At 41.1% G+C, this 21073-nt stretch overlaps 1 protein-coding gene across 1 annotated transcript in view; it reads right to left on the bottom strand.

Annotated features, from left to right (window-relative positions):
- The window catches only part of VIT (vitrin), a 53089-nt gene that overhangs the window by 20436 nt on the left and 11580 nt on the right, over positions 1 to 21073 (bottom strand). The window contains exons 2-9 of the mRNA XM_027898850.1: positions 16867 to 16936; positions 15070 to 15135; positions 13936 to 14092; positions 11906 to 12039; positions 7650 to 7727; positions 3492 to 3572; positions 1517 to 1717; positions 823 to 873 (exon numbers count right to left, since the gene is read on the bottom strand). Coding sequence (XP_027754651.1) covers positions 823 to 873; positions 1517 to 1717; positions 3492 to 3572; positions 7650 to 7727; positions 11906 to 12039; positions 13936 to 14092; positions 15070 to 15135; positions 16867 to 16897 — 799 coding nt within the window. The 5' untranslated portion in view covers positions 16898 to 16936. The remainder of the gene's footprint in view (positions 1 to 822; positions 874 to 1516; positions 1718 to 3491; positions 3573 to 7649; positions 7728 to 11905; positions 12040 to 13935; positions 14093 to 15069; positions 15136 to 16866; positions 16937 to 21073) is intronic.

The raw sequence follows: 21073 nt of genomic DNA, 5'->3' as shown, positions 1-21073 counted from the left end.
CTGCCACGTTCGTGGCTCTGAACTACTTGGCAGCAGGGATGAGTGCAGTTTTGTACATGAGAGCAAAGCCGAGCTGAAAGCAGTCAGAAATAGCTATGGAGCATGAAATCTAATGATGGCCCAGCTCCCTTTTCACTCAAAAGCAATCATATCCCCATGCTCAGAAACTGGCAAACAGTTGAAAATATTCTCCTTTACTTGACTGCACAGCTGAGCAATTACACACTGTATGGGAAAACACCTCTAAATACTTGCTTTGCAGGCTGTGAGCTGGAATGGGAGCAGGCTCCTGGATTGAGATGCGGAGCTCTGAGCAGCCACCACTCTGTTGTCAATAACAAGTGGCATGCCAGGAATAACATCACATTTATGCCAGGCTCAGAACCACAGCCTAAGGTTTTTGAAAGAGCACTGGTTTAGCACATGTCAGCATTTCAGAGCTCTCAGCCCTAAGTTTAGATGGTTGTGTAGCCCTCTGCATTGTGTATTTAACAACTAAATCAAGTCTCCCTTAGAGAGATATGACAGAAGGAAGTAATAGAAAATATAATATGATCTAAACAGCACAATTTTTGTTTCAAGTGTTGTGAAACCCAGCTTTTTGTCAAGGCTGATACGCGCAGCTATTCAGTAGAGAAGCTCCCTCAGAACTGTGAGTGATCAGCGTCTCTGGCATTCAGGCCAAGCATCTGGTTTTCAGTTTAAATCCAGACTTGGATTCAGTCATTGAGTTTGCTGAGGCTTGAAAGGTTATTGAATCATTGCTGCCTTAAAATACACTGCGCTGTATGCCTTGTGGCATACTTACTTCACCATACTTACTCGATGCTGCAGCTATCACAGATGCATATGCTGGGTGGACACTGCTAGAACCTAAAAATAAAAGATTATAATTTTCACTTACAATGTTAATGAATAATAATAAATGGAGAAGGAAAGATTAAGGAAAATGAGGTGTGCGAAAATCATATGAGAATTCCTTCACAGTGTTTTAATCTTTAAAATTCAAAAGCTGTTACAAAAAATATATTACAACTTTCATTTATTGAAAGTTATCACAAAAATAATTCTGAGTCTTGACCTATCTATCTAACTCTCAGTCTAGACATGTGAATCAAAGAACTATTTGTTGAAAAGCCTCACATACCTGAAAATCATCACAGCATTTGGGGATGGAGAGCTTACTCCCACATGAATTGGTTTATATGCCAGTAAATTATAAGCAAAGATAAAGATTAGGCATAAATTTTACTGTGGATGAACTCTCACCTTAGAAAATATACATGTCTGTATTTATGTGAGATGCCTTAAATTTGTACGTGTCTCAAAGGCACAACTCTAACTCCAGCCCATCTGCTGGAATTAAATATTTTTTTCCAGTCCTAATATTTCTACATGGAATTACTGAATTTGTGATCCACTAAATCATGATATATCCAGCTGTATGTCTTGTTCTCTACATTTTGGGAAGGCTGTCATTTGGGAGGAAAGCAATGCAAACATCCACGCCACTGACCCATATCTCTGACCCTGTGCAGTCCAGGTCTAGTCTTGGCTGCAGCTGCTGTGGTTCTGGTTGTTGCAGGTGTTGTGGTTGGCTGTGGCACTGTGGTGGAAGGATCTGTCGTCGTGGTCGTTGGTGTCGGGGTTGTGGTGGCCATTTGTGTGGCTGATGTCGGCACTGGAGACGTCTGATACTCTTTGCGGACTGCATCCCCTGCAGGAACATTGGTATGGTGACTGTAGCTGGATGCCTGTCATGCATGGAAGCATCATCAACAGCACTCACTCTTTAAAAGCAATCCAGAAAATGGCATTCTGCTCAGGCTACCTACAAGCATCCTCATCTGTGGAGCCATTAGTGCCTTCACAGCTGTGTGGTGCTTCATGGTACAGGTGCCTGCATGACGCTCCTACGCTGCTCTCAGAGGGTGCTGACAGCAGCCTGTTGCAGTCTGAATGTTCCCTCTACGCTTTTCTGCTTTGGCCAGGAACACTTATCAACCTCAGAGACATCTCAGACCTATGAAGTGGTTCAATCAGCCAGTTGCAGTTTCTGTTTTGCCATTATCTTTTCTCAGTGTAATTAAGCCTTAGTCCATGTAAATGAAAATCAAATGGCATCTGGTAGTAAAAGATGGCCAATCTGAGTCATGGACCAGAATAAAATATGCAGCATTGAAATGTTTTCGGTAGATGGACAACTTTCAGTTAATGGTGATTTGGGAGTGGGTCTGAGCCAGAGAGGGAGTGTTAGGGCTTTGGATGAGAGGAGTGGGGGAGAGCACCACCTGGGAAGTGCCAATCTCATCTAAGTTTGACTCATCTCACAGTTGCTACTACTTTTAAAGTGTATCATCTGTTGTGAGAACAAAGACAATTCTAATTGCAAAACTCGCATCCTAAATATCCTTACAAAAAATTGTCAACATGCTTGAGTTCTTTCAAGTCATTGTCTCAAAAAAGATCCTTCACTGTTATCGTCTCCATTTATCTACAAAAGCTTACTCTAAAATATATTCCATGTTAATCTCAGTCTTGTTTCTCTCCTTCCTGTCCATAGCCCTGGGGATGGCCTAACGCACAGTCTACACTGAAAAGGAACGGTGTGCACTTTGTTCACTGCTGCACAACACAAGCTTGTATTTTATTGCTGTTTCTGGATGTTCTCCTTTTGGAAAGCATCGTTGTGAAACTGTCTGGAGGATTAATTACCACCTAATGCTAGGGAGTGAAAAACTCAGATCTCAGACAGTTTTAATGGGATAATGCTGAAAGAGGGCTCAGAAGAAAAACAAAACAGCTCAGCTGAAAAAAAATCAGTATGAATGGCTCTTTTTGGGCTGAACAGTGCTGTGCTCCATGAAGCTGTGCTAAAAGAAAGAAGACAGAGGGTACGCTGAGTCTTCCCCTGTGATCTGATGCTGCTGGAGCTGGGAACAGGCACATCCGCCAGCTTTATACCCTAGTCTCTGAGGAGCAAGGAAGTTGGGAACTACCAGTATTAGCAGAAAACCCCAAGAAAGCAGCATAGTAAGAGCAGAGAAAAGCTGTTGCCTTGGTGCATGTTGGCTGGGTTTCTGATGGCTCCTTTAGCACAAGAGGAGGGCTCTCAAGGGCTAGCTGTTCCCAGTGCTCCTGTGGGCAGGGTGCCCATCTCCCTCGCAGTATCTTCAAAGGGTTTACAGGGCACGTGCCCTGCATAGGAAATTGCCAAGAGCCATAATGTGAGCTTTTGAAGTTCACAACACCTGAACTTGCCCAAAACACAGGCAGAAATTAAGATCTGAGGGTGCCCTCTTCTCTGAATTGGCAAACGTCTTTCAAGCACCATTGCGGGTACTCACATAATGGGGTTGATTTGATGGGAAAGGGACTGTAGAGAGGAGGCTGGATGTGGGAAGTAAAGCTGTATGCCTAATCAGAGTCAAACTGTTTCCTATAAATGTCTGCAGGCAGATTAGAAGAGCACCAAGATGCCCAAGCCTTACCTTGTTCCGATGTTTTTTCTGATGTGTTAATGGTATCCACACTCTTCATACCTTTTGGATCTTGCTCTGGCTTTTTAGGCTCTGAAGCAAAATTGAGAACATTAGAAAAGGCAGCTCTGGAAGAAATAATTTTAAGTCTCCTATTTAGAGATTATCAGTCCCCAAAGGAAGACAACCCATCACATACCAATAGGTAGATCAGTCAGCCTAACTAGAGCTTTATCAAGCAAGGACAAAAAGTGATGACTGGATGCCTCTACAGAGTAGTCACCCCATGTCTTTGGTGCCAAATTTAGGCATTTTTACTGCCCAAGAGCTCCTGCCACTATCAATAGCATTTCTGAAGTGAGCAATAAATATGGGATTTTACGACTAATAAGCCAATACTCATAAGGTTAATGCATCGTGTTGATTTTTTTCCTCTGAGTAGCAGCATGTCCCAAGAATCACAATCATGGTGTGTGTAGGGTGTTTGCAGAATACCAGCTAATGTGAAATATTTCAGCCACTGATTAATTTTCAGATGTATTTTTTTCTTGACTGGCATTTTGAGATTATTGCGCAGCCAAATTCTGAAAACCATGTACTGCCTAAGAAGGAAAAGGGAGATTTCTTGGTTCTTTTCTCTTTATCATCAGTGTACTTGGAACACTTATTACAGTTTTTTTACTGCAACCTTGCTAAATAATCTGTTTCTACTTTTATGTCTGACTGAGTACTAGAGGGTTTTGATCTTGGGGGGGTGGTTGTTTGTTTGTTTTGTTTATTTGTTTGGTTTTTGGTTTTTCTTCTCCAGCTCTTTTGGCAACACTGAACTATTTGACAATTTACTCCAATATTAATAGTTTCCTAAAATTTTGTACTATTTTTTCTAAAAAAACATATTTTAATTGTTTTTCCAGCTGTGAAGGATTACAATTTTGGGAAGGTTTTTCTTGCTGTGCCCAGCGTTTGAGAAGCACTGTAACCACCAGCAGCACTTAAAGAAACTTCAGGCACTGTGAATAGCTAGTGTCCCTGTGGTGAGGACCAAAACTGCATCTCTGACAGCTGATCAGGTATGAAGCAGGATTTTTTGCTAATCTGACAGCTAGTGAGTGTAATACTCAAAGGACTGCCTTTACTTTCAACAGATAATGGATTTAAGTATCAAAGTGAACAGTGTGGTCTCTGTAATATAAATTAGAATTAAAAATTAGCTCTTTTTAAAGTAAAAAATAAGTAGGAAATCCTCTAGCACAAGATGGCCCTGGCACCATATTACAGAGATTTTTATTTTTAAAACAAGCTGTTTCTTATCAAAGAACATCTGAGATGGCAGGGCCATGGTGACAGGTCTGAGGAGGGCCGACAGGACCAAGTGGGACTTGGTGAAGATGGGTTGTGGCCATCGGATTTCTTTGTTACCTGTGAGCCAGGGCTGGGCAAAGCCAGGTAGTGACATTCATAGTGGCATTGGGTTTCATGTTAGTTGTTTGTTCCTTTGATAATCCTGGGTTTTCTCTTTGTGAATGCACAGTCTTTGTTGCTAGGATCCTAGCATTTTCATTCACATTGTTTGTTTCAAGAACAAAGTGAACACTTGCGTCTTTGGTTTACTGCAGGAACAGGTTCCTGCTATTTGTTTGTGTCATTGAACAGCGACTTAATGACACGCCCCATTTGTACACTGATTCTCGTATTATGTGGGTTTTATCACTGGTGTAAGACATCATTGCTTACAGCCTGTTGAGCTCAGTCCTGACTGCATTTCATGAATGACTTGCATGCAGGACTGGAGGGCATACTAAGCAAGCTTGTAGATGACACGAAACTTGGAGGAGCTGTTGACTCCCTCAAAGGCAGGGAGGCCCTGCAAAAGAGACCTCGACAAGTTAGAGTGCTGGTCAATCACCAGTTCAAGAAGGGAGAGTGCCGGATTCTGCACCTGGGGTGGGGCAACCCTGGATGTAAACAGAGACTGAGATGCTGGAAAGCAGTGCCAAGGAAAGGGACTGGAGGTCCTGGCTGATGGCAAGCTGAATATGAGTCATCAGTGCCCCGATGACCAGGAGGGCAACCGTGACCTGGAGGGCATCAAGCAGCCAGTCAGGGGAGGGAATTGTCCTGCTCTGCTCTGCACTGGGGTGGCCTCACCTTGAATTTTGTGCAGTTTTGGGCAACACAATATAAGAAAGATATTAAGCTGTTAGAGAGTGTCCAAAGAAGGGAAATGAAGTTGATGAAGGGTCTTGAGGGGAAGGCTTATGAGGAGCAGCTGAGGTCCGTTCAGCCTGGAGAAAAGGAGACTGAAAGGAGACCTCATTGCAGTTACAACTGCCTTGTGAGGGGAAGAGGAGGAGCAGACACTGATTTCTTTTTTGTGGTGACCAGGGACAGGAACCAAGGGAATGGCCTGAAGTTGTGTCAGGGGAGGTTTAAGTTGGATATTAGAAAAAGATTCTCAACCCAGAAGGTGGTTTGGCACTGGAACAGTCTCCCCAGGGAAGTGGTCACAGCACCAAGCGTGACAGAGTTCAAGAAGCATTTGGACAATACTCTTGGGCACATGGTATGACTCAAGGGGATAGTGCTGTGCAGCACCAGGGTTGGACTCAATAATCCTTGTAGGTCTCTTCCAACTCAGCATATTCTGTGATTGTCTCTGGTCTGCTGTGAGACCTTGGGCTGGTTATTTCAAGTGTGGCTACATTTGGGAATGATGTGTTGCAATTTTAGTAAGCATTTCTCAGAAAAAGCCAAGATTTCTAACATATTTCCTCCCTTCTAGCAGTGCATAGTATTTGGTCAACCAATTTCTGTGTACTTGACCAAGATATATATAAATCTATACCTATTTGATTGTAAATGCAAAGGTATTACAAATGAAAGGCATGGAATTGAGTGATGCGTGTTCAGTCTGAACACTAGAAAGCTTTCAGATTTAAATTTGCCTTTGTTCAAGTGAAAACCTAAAGACAAAGGTCAGTGAAGCTGGTGAAAGGTCTAGAGCACAAGTCTTATGAGGAACAGCTGAGGGAACTGAGGTGTTTTAGCCTGAAGAAAAGAAGGTTCAAATGGTACCTAATGACTCTCTGCAACTACTTGAGGTTGAAGTGAGGTGGTGGGGAAATGGCCAGAAACTGCTCCAAGGGAGGTTTAGATTGGATATTAGAAAGAATTTCTTCATGGAAAATGTTGTCAAGCATTAGTATAGGCTGTCCAGAGAAGCAGTGGAGTCACCATTCCTGGAGATATTTGAAAGACATGTAGATGTGGCACTTAAGGACATGGTTATTGATGGACTTGGCAGTGCTGGGTTAATGTTTGGACTTGATGATCTCAGAGGTCTTTTCCAACCATAATGATTCTATGATTCTATAAGAAAAGAGCTCTGTACTTTGCTTCCAAGGACCAAACAATCATGTACAGGAGAAGAGCAGGTCTCCACAGCTCACAGTGGATACGCTCAGGAAGGCTCAGGCCCAGCAATCAGCAAAAGGGCCGTGTTAGGGAAGTATGTAGGGGTATGGGACATGAATTTTGTTTTCATTCACACGCCCAAGGGGGAGTTGGAACCTCACACAGTTGTTACGGAGAGCCCAAACAAGTGTCATTTCAGTGACAGAGGCAAGCCACGCGCTCTTGAATATCAGCTACCAACCAGTGTGAGACTTGATTAATGACCTCTGAAAACAACTAAATTATTTAAACTGAGCTGAGTCTTACAGAGTAGGATGCTGACTAAAATGATTCCTTATTTAAGCTGCTGTGTGTTGCCATCTGTGTCATTAGTATTATGTTACTATTTAATGTTATACTTTAAGCACTGAATATCCCAAGAGTTAACATGAATAACACTAGGAAAAAGACAACATGTATAACCTCAAATGCTTTCATATAACCAGTAAAATGTCGTATTCAGTAACAGATCTAAAGCAAGGGGTAAACTACTCGGAAACAGAAGTCTGTGAAGCGTGGTATGACCAAAAAATAGAAATTGTCTGAGATGATTTCTGTATACTTAACATAGAAAAATACCATGACTGATTTAGGTGAGATACTAATGGTTGCATGAACTTCTGACTCTGAATAATTATATCGCTGTATTACACAACTGAGAAACTATGACAGATTGTTGTGAATGGATGTAAGGGAAAGTAAGTAGCAATTACTTGCCTGATTTAACAGCAGTACTTTTTGAAGAAGAATATTCAAGAGTTGATGGATATGTCACACCTTTTCTTGGCTTGCCCTCTACAAAACAATATTAGAAAGCATCACAAAATATTCTAAGCTTTCTTGCAATTAAATTCTGATCTAACATAGGTGTTTAGAATTAGACCCCTCTTCTTTACTGCCCAACTCATTTTCATGAAGATTTCCTTCATCTGATGGCAGAATCTCAAAACCATACCACTAAAAATACCAACACCTAAATCCAGCATCATAGAAAAAAATTAGAAAGCATGAAAACACAGTCCTGGGGAGGAATTGAAGAGCTCAGTAAGTTCATTCCTTTGCTCTCAAATGATATTAAACACACAGAGATCATTCCTGAAGGATATCTGTATAACTTCTACTTAAACCCACAGCTTCCCTAGGCAGCCTTTTCCAGTGCTTGACTATGAGTTGACTTAGAAAGCATGTTTGATGTGGGATTCATTTCATCATGCACACATCATTCTTCTCCGACCTCAATTCTGTGAGATGCCATTTCTGGCAACAGCCTTTTGCAGTAATAACAGTGAGAGAAGGCTATGCTTCTGTGTGGGAACATATGGTACCTATATTTAGGTCTAAAATGAGGGTCCTGTCTTAAAACAATGAGGTATGTTTCCCAGTTAGGGTTTAAACCACAAATCTTTTTAGTGCAACAGCAGATGCCATCTCTATTGGTACGTGTGGCTATGCAATTCCAGCTCTCAGGACAGTTTTTATATTCACATATGTCACTGAGTGAAAAGCATTGCAGAGAAGCCCAGTGGAGAAAAGACTGCTTTGGCCTCTAGGAGATGGTGGATGTAGGTCTTCTGGACCCTGGGGACTGTCTCTACAAGATGCTGTGCTGTGTCATGTATCTGCACCACCTCAACTGAGAACTACTTCTACCTCCTGCAAAACCTGAGATATGGTGATCTTTCTTTTATTCCCTTGGTGAATTCTTTAAGGAGGTACGTACGGCACTGCAAGCATGTCAGTTGTCATCCTCGGTGATTAGTCCAGAGACCAATAGCACTGAACAGAATAAACTCCTACAGACTGAACCACTCATGGGAACTGGGAGCTGTTTCCCCTGTGATGGCACACAAAGCAAGGTATATGGCAGAGGAACTCTATGGGTGCGAATGTCCATGGAACTGGATAGTCAGTGTCCTTTGCCCCTTTTCATGTCTCTATCTTCTTTGTTTTACTCCTCTAATGAGGCAATAATGTAAGAAACTGTCCCATTTTTCATTTAGAGTGGTGTAAAATGAGAGCAGCTCTACTGAAGTCAATACAGATCCACCAAAGAACCAGGTTAGCATGCAAGGACAACCTGGAAGGAGATTCTTTCTTGCCCTCTGGGCTTCTTCACAGGATTTAGTCTAAGTGAAGGGCAGCAGGTTTTCACATCTACTTCCCCTTGAGCTAAAACTGGGATCAGGGGCCAAGCAGGACTAGGGAGCTCTTCTGCCAATTTGATAGAAAGAGAGAAAAGTTATGGGATCAGAGGTGACTTTTAAAGGCTTTTCTTTATCCCCAACAAAGGAAGAGTTGTCAGATACGAGCAGCTGATACATGGATGCTGTAATAGTGTAATAATATGATCCTAATTCAGAATATTTCTGTGCTAATCTGATTTCTAATGAAAACCTTAAGCCCACTGCTGTGCAAATACACCAGCTAGTGTGGGGAGGCTGGCTGCTGCTGGATTCTGGGGTTTTTTATCAACAGCAATTGGCATGTTCTATGTGACCAAGAGATGGGTCTGAGGCCCTACTCTCTGGAGCAATGGTAATATGACTTTTTCACTCCTGGGAAAAAGTTACATCTAAGATGGAGATTGCTTAAAATACTTAAAAATGTGTTAGCATGTGGGCTGAAAACATCAACTTTGGCCATTGAAATACAAGCTATGGTGTGGTGCCTGCTCCCCCTCTCACACTTACTTTTGACTAGCAAACACAGAAGTTTAGGACTTTATTTTCTTAACCCACTAGCTGCAAAACTCCTGCTAAACTGAATGGAGTCATTTAACTGAGAGCCAAGGCATTTCAGTGCTTGAAAGTGAATACCGAGGCAATTGCATACCTCCTGGTGTGCTGGCTGCTTTAATCCCAGAGGACAGACCTTCTTCTCCACTGCCCCTCAATCATGCCACTTCATTGCCTGAGTCCCCCAAGGATTCCTCTTCCGTGCTCTTTTGTGTGGATGCTCATTCACAATTTAAACATCACTAACTCAGTGACAATACCGTAACTAGGAATAAACTCTTGGCACATTTCCAATGTAGAATGTTGCATACAGGTCTGGTCTGCTGAAAGGAAATTCAGCTGGAGAATAGGTGACTCCAAAGCTGTTCTGAAATTAATGCCTTAGGTGACTTTGTATTTTTATTCAGCAATGCTTTATGCAGTTCTGTCTTTTTGTGACTCATAATTGTAAAAAAAACAATCCCATCTCATCATTTTCTGAGAATGTGATTTGTACGCATTCATCCTCAGGCTGCTGAGATGAATAGCACAGCCTTCCTGGGTTTTAGTCTTCTAAATTTCTCTAAATTTCCCACATTTTCAGTGAGTTTTTTTCCTATGGATATATGAAATATAACGTTATCTGGTATGTTAGATTTACATTGGAGCTAGTTTATAAACCAAGAGTTCCACTGACATCAGTGAGAGTACTCAGTATGCATAAAATTAGGTGTACGAGGGACAAGTCTCATCATGCCTACACATACCCGGATTTCTCATCATCTCCTTTTACACGTGCTTCTAACTTTCTTTGTGTCTTCTTTTATGGTGTCTCACTAATTAAGAATAAATATTTATTACCATAAATCAAAAATTCTTACAGTTTTATTGAAGAATTCCTACAGTTTTATAGGATTACAACTGAGCAGCTGCTGATGTAAAACAAACAAACAAACTATTTCCCATTTATGTACCAGAATTAAAATGTGCTATTTGTTGGGGGGAAAAAAACTGCAACAACTGCAAATAGCAATTCAGCTATTCTGGGAAATTCCTACTCATCCAAAAGAAATCCTTCTCATAATGTGGTGTATCCATGGCAGACTACTGTAAAAAAATGCATCGAAATACATGAATGGAAAATTGAGGTAACAGGTTTTTTGGTCAGTTTCTGAGACCTCCTTTGATGTCTACAAATTTTCACAGGAAAAGAACATTTCTTTGTTTTTAGAGGCTGTTCAGTTACTTGAGCTGTTAAGTTTTCCAGGAATTATGTAGTTAACTAACATCTATAATAATATACAATATAAATTTAAATATAAAAATATATATAAATATAAAATATTAATGTAAAATAATCAATGCTTATCTTAAAACTTCAAAAGTTCAGACCAGCAAGAACAGGCCCACTGTATGGATACATGAAGGAGTTAGATTTAGAAATTATAAGTAAAGCAATGTCAAGCAGACCCTTTCACACAGGTAGAATGTGCAAGTAGGCATAAAATAATCTGAAGCTAGTGTAAAGGGGATCTAATTTAGAAAAAAGCCCCTGTCTCTAAATTGTGCCAGTGAATGCAAGTGACCTCCTGTATATACTATGGGGAGAAAAAAGGAATGATCATTGAATTGAGATAGATTTCCCTGCAGTGAGTAGATATCAGAACTATTTGGCTAACAGAGTGGAGAGAATTCCTGACATACTTAGGATGCACCAGTCAAGTTGCATAATATAGGGTTTGCATACATACAGTGTGACTATATGTGGCTTGAGATTGCTTGACAGAAGTTGCTTCAGGAGAAGCAAACTCAGGGACAGGCTGAGGATGCTTCATACAGCCAAAAGGCCCTTTCGCTCGCTCAGCAGCACTGCTTGCCAGGATGGAGAGCAACAGGAAGGCCTCGCAGTGAGTACCAAAGCTCAGATCTTGTTCATCAATAGCCCCAGTTAAGGTGCCTTCAGAGACTCAATGAGGAACACCTGTCACCTCCTGCAGTGGGCTCATACCCACGCTGGGCTGAGCTGAGCACACCACTGGGAGGGTGTTTGTACTTTGTGGGCTACATAGGAAGCCCAGAACAAAAAGTGTCTCAAATGCATTATTCATGCTAAAGCTGGGTGGAGTGGGCCTGTGCTGACTAACCAGGTCTTTAGAAGGAGAGGCTGCTTCCCTCTCCACCCCTTGCTGCCCAGCTATCAGACAATGGGGAGAAGGCAGGGAGGGCAGGGGGCTCCAGTGCTCCACCTCAGAATGGTACCTGAGACGAGGAAGGACTCCCTCCAGCGCGGCAGTGACAAGGACCGGACCCCGTTGGAGAAGGTCCCGCGGTAACCAGAGTGGCCAGCAACTTTCTGGACAAGGATCTTCCCGCCTGTGTTGTCAATTATACCACTGCAAGGAGACAACATGATGTCTGAAGGCAGAAATTCCATGAAAAACTTGGAAACTGGTCTAAAATGCGAGAGCTGCGAAGCATTTGCTTTTACCTTTAAACCAGGTTTGGTACTGGGGCTGTCATGCTACTACTAAGTCTAGTGCTAAGAAATATTTGTGCTTCTTCTGCTCAGAGAAGGGCAGTTTGTTATAAAGTGCTGTCAGGATCTGTTTGCTCTTCCCACTGGTTTACTGGTCCTTTATTTAAGCTTGACCTAGTTGCACACAAGAAAAAACTACTGCCTTCGTTAAAATTCCTGCGAGCTTGATTAAATGACTGAAGATACAGAGAGAGGTACTCAGAGGAGTTTTTAGGCCAGCCATGTGATAGAATGTGTTTTCTTAGAATTTCAGTATGTATTATCTGCAAAAGACTAAGCCTGGTTCTGACCTCAGCCTGGAGTAAACTCGACACAATGTTGCTGGAAGCTGTAGAAAACCTGGCAGGCTCCATGTGCTGTGCACATCAAATGGTGTTTGTCATATGATGTCGTGCATCTCAAGACAAATAGAAAACCTCCAGTGCAAGCAACCTGCTCTGGCATCACTAGGACAGCAAGTAAACCTGGAAGTGACTGTAACTGTAGGGGTGTGGTAGGGCTGGTAGTAATGACTGTGCAGAAAAATAAGTAATGGGTAGCAAACAGTGTGGAAGAACGTGTTGGAGCTGTAGCTTTCTCTGATGATTGCAAGAAGCTGCAGTCAAAACAAATGTATAGAAATGAAACTCACTGTCTGTGGAAATGCAGCATGTAAGGTAACAAAGCCAAAGCCAGCTGGCAAATGAGAAAAACAGAAACCTTCACTGCAATAATACAGACAGCCAGCATTTGAAATACAGAGTTGAAATACGGTTGCTACCAGTAGTTTATAATTCCCTTTGGGACTAGTTCTGCATGCAGAGAGAATTTCCATGGTGCACTAGTATCCAAAGGAAGAATTTGTCGCTGAAAGCCTGTCAATCATCTCCCAAGCAAGTGGCTGAGCAGGCAGAGCTGCAGCCAGGAGGTGGCAGCCCTATGCACACAGGCATTTCAGCCTGAGACCTGCACAATGCAGAGGCAAGGTGTAAACTCCCAAAGCTTTAACTATGCAACTTTACTCGAGATCCCAGCGATTTCACAGAACTGGAAGCTTGGCAATAGCTCAAATAACTCTGAATGAAGTCAAGTTGTCAATCAGGCTCTGTAAGTTCTTACGGTGTTTTCAGCTGAATACATCCTGCTCTGTATCCTGCCACCAATTAAGGTTTTTAGATTGTGCAGTTATTCTCCATTAAAATTTTATGCACATTTTTGCATGGATAATAAAACTCAGCAAAATTTGTGCTATAAAATTTGTATTATACATTTCCTTGTGCAGTGCCCTTTTATGTGGCAGGAAAGCACATTACTCAGCCTTTGATGTCAAGGGCAGTTAAATTCAAATCTGGAGAACCAAACCAATCCCAGAAGTATGAGAGTTATGTGTATTCATCACTGGTGATATGCCTATTTTTTTTTCTTAAGCTCTGTTAGTAGCAGCAACTCCATCCCTGTCTTCCACTTGAATAATAATAGTACAATAGTAATTTGCTATGCATGAATGAGAAATCTGTGAATCTCAAGACATTTCTCCAAAGGCTGAGAAACTTTTTCAAACAACTGATTTCAACAGGAATACAGGATTAACAGCACTTTATAAGAATCGATCCATTATATCATACATGGTCTTTCTCTCAGGTTTTGTACTAGAACAGCACCCTGCAAGCAAACCTAGAAGGCAGTGGGAACTGTAAAGGGTTTGAAAAGTCAAAAGCTCTCTACACTGTAATGATGTTTTTTCTGAGTGCCTTGCTCATTTCAACCCACTCACCTGTGAATTGCAGCATTGCAGACACTGGAAAAGGAAGCATAAATGTCTGTGCCATAAACACGGTATTTTACGTCTTGACATCCGGGAGGGCACTTTGCAATGAATTCTGGATTGATTATCTTCCCTGCCTTGACGTCGCAATCAATCTGGGGTACATCTGTGAGTGCAAAATCTTGGTAAAGTCAGATTGAATGTTCTCATAGCTGACTGATCTTGTCATGAAACAATGAGCAACTGAGTGCAGGAATGCCCTCCTCCTATGCCTTCAGATCAATGGGTTTGTGATACAAGGGTTCTGTGTGTTCTTCATCTTCAACATAATGCATAATAACTCCTATACCAAGGGATGTAGCAGTAACTAAGGGTGGAATGAAGAAGCCTGCGGATATTTCTGACCTTCAGTGTTTGCTTCTCTGAAGGAAATTTTTGTTATGCTGCTTTACTGGAGAGAGAGAGGAGGCTGTCACCCGGGCTGTGGTTAACACGTGGGAAGGAGGGGGTAGGAATGCTTCCCAAACCTCCTGCTGTGCTCTTGTAGCTCTGTGCCATCTATAACGTCAGGCTGCAGTCAGAGCCCATTATCTTGCCCTTAATTTTTAAAACTATTTGCTGGGTGCAATTTACTTTGAACAAGGGTTTAAGTGTGAGTTTGCAGCCTCACAGCAGGCTTGTTTGTCAGCTACATGAGCAAAATAATCTGTGCACAGAAATGCTCCTACAGCAATATAGCTGAAAATCATAAATCCTGGTGCATAGATATGCACCACTTGTCTCATGCTAATCAGCTACATATGCTTTGTGTTACAGCTGGTTCATTTCACATATTTCTCTCTCTCTCTCTCTCTCTCACTCTGTGGGAAAACCTTAGTGCTTGCTTGGATCCTTGTGTGGTACTTAAAGACCTACGAAGATGCATTTGAGTAGCGAAGTACAAAATTTTCCCTTTACTCGTTAGGTAGCACACACTTTACTTAGTGATTTGTTTTTAATAAAAGAATCTGCTGGAAAACATATACTCCCACTGACTCCACAAAATTGTGAAAAGTTACCAGAATATAACCTTACTTTGCACTTATTTTATGTATCAGACATGCATACTGTAAAGCAGCCAAGAGTTCTACAGGGACCACTTACATAGCTTAGGTTTTTTTGGCTTCTTTGTGGCTTCCTTAGCTGTGTATGTACATGTAAGATACACACCTAGAACAAAGGAAACATAGTATCAGGAAAAAGGAGGACTATCAACATCAGTTACCACAAACTCCCATGAATGAGATTTCTCAAATTTGAATCAACAGGTTGAAAAACAGGAACGGGAATATTCTCAGCCATAGCTAGGTTCCTACTTGTTAACTTTGCAGTCAAGACGACATCTACTGAGGGGAAGTTTTTTGAAAAGGATTAAAGATCACCTCACATAATCACCTGTGGAACTCATTGCCTAAACACTGGGTGTCCATGTGGTCCAGAAAACCACAAAAGGTCCCCGTATTTCCACAAGCACTGGAAACTCTTTGTAATTGGTGTGATAGAGACATTAGTGAAACAGCATGCTCTATGTATAAAGCAGCTGGGAAATTACGGAGAGAAAGATTCCTCCTAATATCCCATCGGGAAGGTTATCCTGTAATTGTGCCTTGTGGCATTTCACTCACTGCTGGTAGCAGGTAGCGAATACTGGGGAAGCATTACAGGTCATTTGAGGTTCTAGTGAAGCATGTCCCCGTATCCTGTCACAGCAAGGGCACTCATTTTCTTCAGTAAGCAGAATTATGATTCAATAAGTGTAGTAGTAAAAGAGACATACGCTATTATGTTGAAACATGCATCGCAATATATGCGTGTAGCTTACCTTGTTGGGTTTACTTGCTAAGTGATGGCATGCAAAACCTCTTCATTCGCTATGCTTATTTTATAAGAACTGCATTACGGATAATTAATAACTTCATTACAAGTATCTTGACTTTTCTATTCACCTTTCTCTTCTCTGAACTTTCAGAGGGAATTAAAACCCTCTGAGTTGTGTCGGCTGATCCTCTTATCATTTGTTAAGCTAATCTTACTAGCATATGCAACAGAAGTCATTTCTTTCTTTTATGCACTTCTCCCCCTAGACTGATTGTAGAGAATTTGTAGACTTAATCACTCCTAGAACTTGCTCAAAAGAAAAAGCAGTTCCACTGTATAGATGCAGTATTTGGGCCTTTTGTCACTGGTGCAGTTGTGTAACCAAGGTAAAATTGTAGTTAAATAAAAAAAAGGAATGAATCAGTGGAAAGTAAGCTAAAAAGTCTCAACTATCTGGAATGCTAGAGCATAATATAATGTGGAAAAAGGAATTTGATAATTTGTAGTAGAAGAACTACAGGAATTGCTGTGAATTTGAACTAAGAACTACTGTTCTGACAGACTTGAGGATAACAGCTAGAAGGAATATTGCCTAGGAATATCACAACCAGAGTGTTCATTGCAAATTCTGGAGTCTCTACTTGTTCCCAAAAAGCAAGATCCTGTCTGACTGCCAGGGGAAAGAAACTAAAACACATTATAACGTTTTGGTACCATCGTGTTCATGGAAAGACCAAGAACAGAGAGAAATGTGAAAGGCTGTCCCTATGTAAGAAACAACTGACTTTTATTTAGAGGGAAACTTTACAGTACTAACATTTTTCAGGCACAGTTGTGCCATCTGATATGGACTGCATGCAACTGGTCAGGTACTTATAGATCTCTACAAGTGCTTAATATTTTTTCTATGCCAAAGCCAAGAAGTTTGGGTAGCCCATTTCTGAAAAGCTGTGCCAAGGCTTACACCTGCCACTTTGAACTTCATCAGCCATGGAGTCCAAAAGGAAGAGGATAAGTCAGCAGCCACTGCTCAGCCAGGACAAATCCATAAACTCCTAATTGCAGCACATCAACTGTACTTACCAAAGAAGGTTGCAATGACCGTGGCCTTCATGGTGAGTAAAGCAAAATCTGGATGTGTCACTAAGAAGCACTGAAAAAGAAAAGAAGAGCTCATCAGGCTGTGTTCTGAGGTATCTCAGATGACATTGGAATGGTGGGGGAAGAGGGACTGTGTGCTCTTTTTTGATTTTTTATGGTCCTCACATGCTGCATCCTCTTCTCATGCTGTAGAGCAGCTCATGTCCCCAGAGGAGATGGTCTTTGGACTGTGGCACTCCCATGGACTGTTTTTTTTACTTCTGTCTAATATTTGCCTTTTGCCTCAGGGAACCAAGATTTCATTCACATACTTATTTCTGAAGCCAGTGTCAGGAGAGGGCATGATGGGCACAGACAAGCTCTGACAGCTATTCAAGTCTGCTCACTACTCTTCGAGACATAATCACAGAATTGTATTGTCTACACATCAAACCTCACCATGTAATCTCATGTAGATATGGGGAACATAAATAAGTCCATTCACTCCTGAAGGATATTGCATAAAGTATTTTGCAATAGTCCATCTTTTCTGAGCCAAATTACTGGTTTCTCGCCTTTTCTGAGGATGTGCATGTACGTGAGCACCTGAGATTACGAGGACTCTGTCAGAACATCTGGGAAACATTTTTTCTTGGGTCTGCATATGTGGTTCGTGATCCCTGCCATCCCTGATGCTCTTGGCCAGGCTACAAGAATGTAAACTTATCAGAGATAACTCCTCTCAGCTCCTCCTGAGCATCACCTGCTGCTTTTGCTGTTATTTGGTGATTGTTGAGGGAATCCTGCATTGGGCACTCATAATTAATCACAGTCATTAAAGTACTATCTATGCTTAACAAATCAGAGTAAAAAGTCCAAAAGGGAGAAAATATTTGCGTGTTGTACAGGGAAAAGCTTGAGAATCAAAATAAACTTGATTTTCAAAGAAACTTATTACAGGCTTACAAATGGAAAGATTCGTAGTAAAATGAAAACTAACTTGTTATCAAGGAAGAAAATACATGGAATGTTAAAACTGCAAATGATCAGAAAAAGCAACATATCTTCCTCCTAGAAAAATGGCAGTGGCAGATTTCACAGAGCAATTCATGTACTCAGAAACAGGGCTTTGGATGCCCAAGAAAAAAATTTAGACAAAAAAGGCAGATTCAAGAGAGAAAGAGAAAAAATATATCCAATCTGTCTTCATTTAAAATGTTTCCACATTTTTTTACTTTAATTGTTCTTCTTTTTCAAGCTTCTAAGGCAAGGATGACTGACATAGCATGCTAGACTAAACTGAGTTCATCCAGTTCTAGATCTATATAATTTATAACCCTTTTTACATGGAGCATAGGCACCTCTGATTTTTGCTTCTGTGCTACAGTCAGAGAATTCAAGTGCAGGGAAATACTAACAGTATCACTTCCTAATAGCACTATGTGTTTCCTTGGTGATCTCCCTAAAACCATCCCCCTGCTAAGGTTGCTAAAGCTGAAAGAAACAGGCGTTGCTCAAAAGACACTGAATTGAATCCTGGAGGTATGGAAAGTGGTTCCAAATGATTACTGTGTCTTTCTGAAAAATGATGGGTCGTGCAATTGGGGTGACCCGCGGCTGTACAAGCCATAGCAGCAAGAGCAGTTATGTGGTAATATTCTGCTGTCACAGTTCATTTCTATCAAAACATTTCTCCCAAATTCTAAAAAAAAAAAAAAAAAAATCCATGTGAAACTACTAAAGAAACTAGTAATAAGCTATAGAAGAGAGTTCAGAGAAACTTAGCTCAGATGCTTTTCTCCTTATTTATATGTCTCAACCCATCAACACAGCAGAGATCTCAAAAATTACATCCCTGCAACGAGTTCTCACTTTAGGTCAATCAGAAAAAGAAGAAGGAGAAGTACAACTGCAATTAATTTGCAGAAACACCATGCAAACCATTAAAGACTACATTGGCACTGGCTTAGGCTTTGGGAAAGCATCTTAATACGAGTATTCCCAAAATCTGCAGCAAATAAATTCAGCAGAGACATCTTTTTTTTAAAGTCAAAGGGACCTGTGAGAATGTGTCCTGACAGTATTTGGCTTGGTGCTGAGACATTCTCATCTCCTTTTTAATTAGAGTAGAACAGGTCTAAGATGGTAGAGGATCCATGTAAAAGCTGGCTTTATGGGTCTGTTGCTGTGTACTCTGTGGAGAGAATCCAGTACTATTTGACTTTTGCTGCCTCACAAAACATATAACAGTCTGTACCACCAGTACTGCACAAGACTTCCCATTGCTTCCTGGAGGCCCTGGTGTCCCCTGTCCTCAGGCCATGTTCTGCTGCCCCAGGAGTTATCCCAGTCCTTCTGTGTGGCACAGCCCTAGGGTTGGCTGCTATTGCAATTTCTACCTAGTCTGCTGCTGGGCATTTGCTTTTCAAGGCAACAGCAAGTGGGCTTTTTTTCTTAAAATATTATGAATTTACTGCAGAAAGAGGCCAATAAATTTATAAGGATTTAATATGTAAAGCCTGTCGGGGCAAATGTGTTCAGCAGACCCGTTAGCCTTCAATAACAGATGCTTATCAATAAGAGAGCTAAAAGAAGCATTTAGTCAGGGCTGTTAAATTTACTTAACAGATTTGTTGTCATAGCTACACAGAAAAAGTATCTTATTGTGGACTATGTACTTTTGCTGGTGCAGTTTATACCAGTTTCCTGATGGAAATAAATTATAATAATAAAGAAACTTATTTTTGCCACTATATTAGGCACTAGTATATCAGGAAAAAATGCATAGCACGACAGTACTCCAAGGGGGGTCCTGGCCTTTAGACCTTGGGCTGTCACATGGGGAAATGCACAGGAGGATTTACATTGCCAGCTATTAAGTAACAGGCATAGAAGCTCCAAGCTTTCTGTTGTGGGAAGTCTGTGTTCATTCATTGTATGTGGGGCCTAGGGAGTCACCTGATTTAAGCTGTGTGAGATCTCCTACACTGTGCACTTGCATGGCATCCGCTACTTCAGACGGGTAAAGGGAGCAACAGCCTGGAATAAAACATGGGGGTTTTTGTTTCTTTTGGAAGTAAGGGCAAAGCAGAGCTCCAGTCCATGCATATGACAGGCTTTCTAGTCTGTGCACATCCACTGGGAGGTTTGGGGATGTTTTATCTATAGAACAAGAATAATACTTTACTATTAAACATGAAGCTGTTCTTCCTTTGTTCCATTACAAAATGAATAGGTCCCATTAAAACAAAACCAAATGTTTCTGCTTTGGGTTAGTCTGGAGCATGAGTTTTGCTGAGATTTGTCCTAATTAGACTTCTATTCATGCAGTATTTGCAGACCCAGTCAGAAATGGTGACTAGTGACTATTCACTGTTAAATCTCTAAACTGTGTGCTGGATCTCTGTTTATCAGAGTACATTTTCCCATCTATATCCTTCCGACTGTCACATCAGAATTTACCCTTAAGCCAGGAAAGCAGTTAAGTGTATGCATTACATTAACATATGCTTAAATCCCAGCTAAGTACAAATGCAGTAAGAAACATCTCCTTTGGTGCTTCCCAGTGCAGATCCTATTTTACCCTTTAAAATGAAAGTTCTATTTGAAAGAATGTTTATTACTTTTTTCCTACCACAAATACTTGAAAATTCTTGGATGTTAGTGAACAGAGTTAGCAAACTATTATTTCTGCATATAAAATAAAATTTTTTATCCTGACCTTTTATTAGCAACTTGACTTTTATAAAGATCTGAGAAAGCTGCTACGTACTGCAAGCAAACAGATGGTTTAGAGCTACATAAATTCTCACTGTATGACAAATTATTACATTTTCTGATGGAAGTGTAGGTTTTAAGTCCTTGATTTTTGGTGTCAGGCACTGCTGTCCATTCCACGTGCAAACTGAAATTCTTTGCTGGTGCCATGTGCTTTGCAGAAGTAAGGAGTTTATCTTCTATAATCTCCTGTGCCGCAGAAATAAATTTGTATACTCTCTTTGTACCACAATAGTGTGTGCTATTGTTCCCTTTCTGAAGGGGTTCTAATGTCACAGAAGCACTGGCACCATAAAAAAAAAAACAGAAGTGGACTTTGTTTGAAAGCTGTCTGAGCAAGTGGCATGGAGTTAACAGCATGATCTCTAAGCTCTGTGGGTTGAGTTAAATATGTGCCCTTTATGGGAAAATCAAGTGGGCTTGGTGTGGGTGT

Source organism: Empidonax traillii, unplaced genomic scaffold, assembly GCF_003031625.1.
Source record: "Empidonax traillii isolate 1590-97213 ecotype Southwest subspecies unplaced genomic scaffold, ASM303162v1 scaffold626:size867168, whole genome shotgun sequence".
NCBI classification, from domain to species: domain Eukaryota; kingdom Metazoa; phylum Chordata; class Aves; order Passeriformes; family Tyrannidae; genus Empidonax; species Empidonax traillii.
Note: the sequence above shows the minus strand (reverse complement) of the source record. Positions and strands in the feature narration are given on the sequence as shown.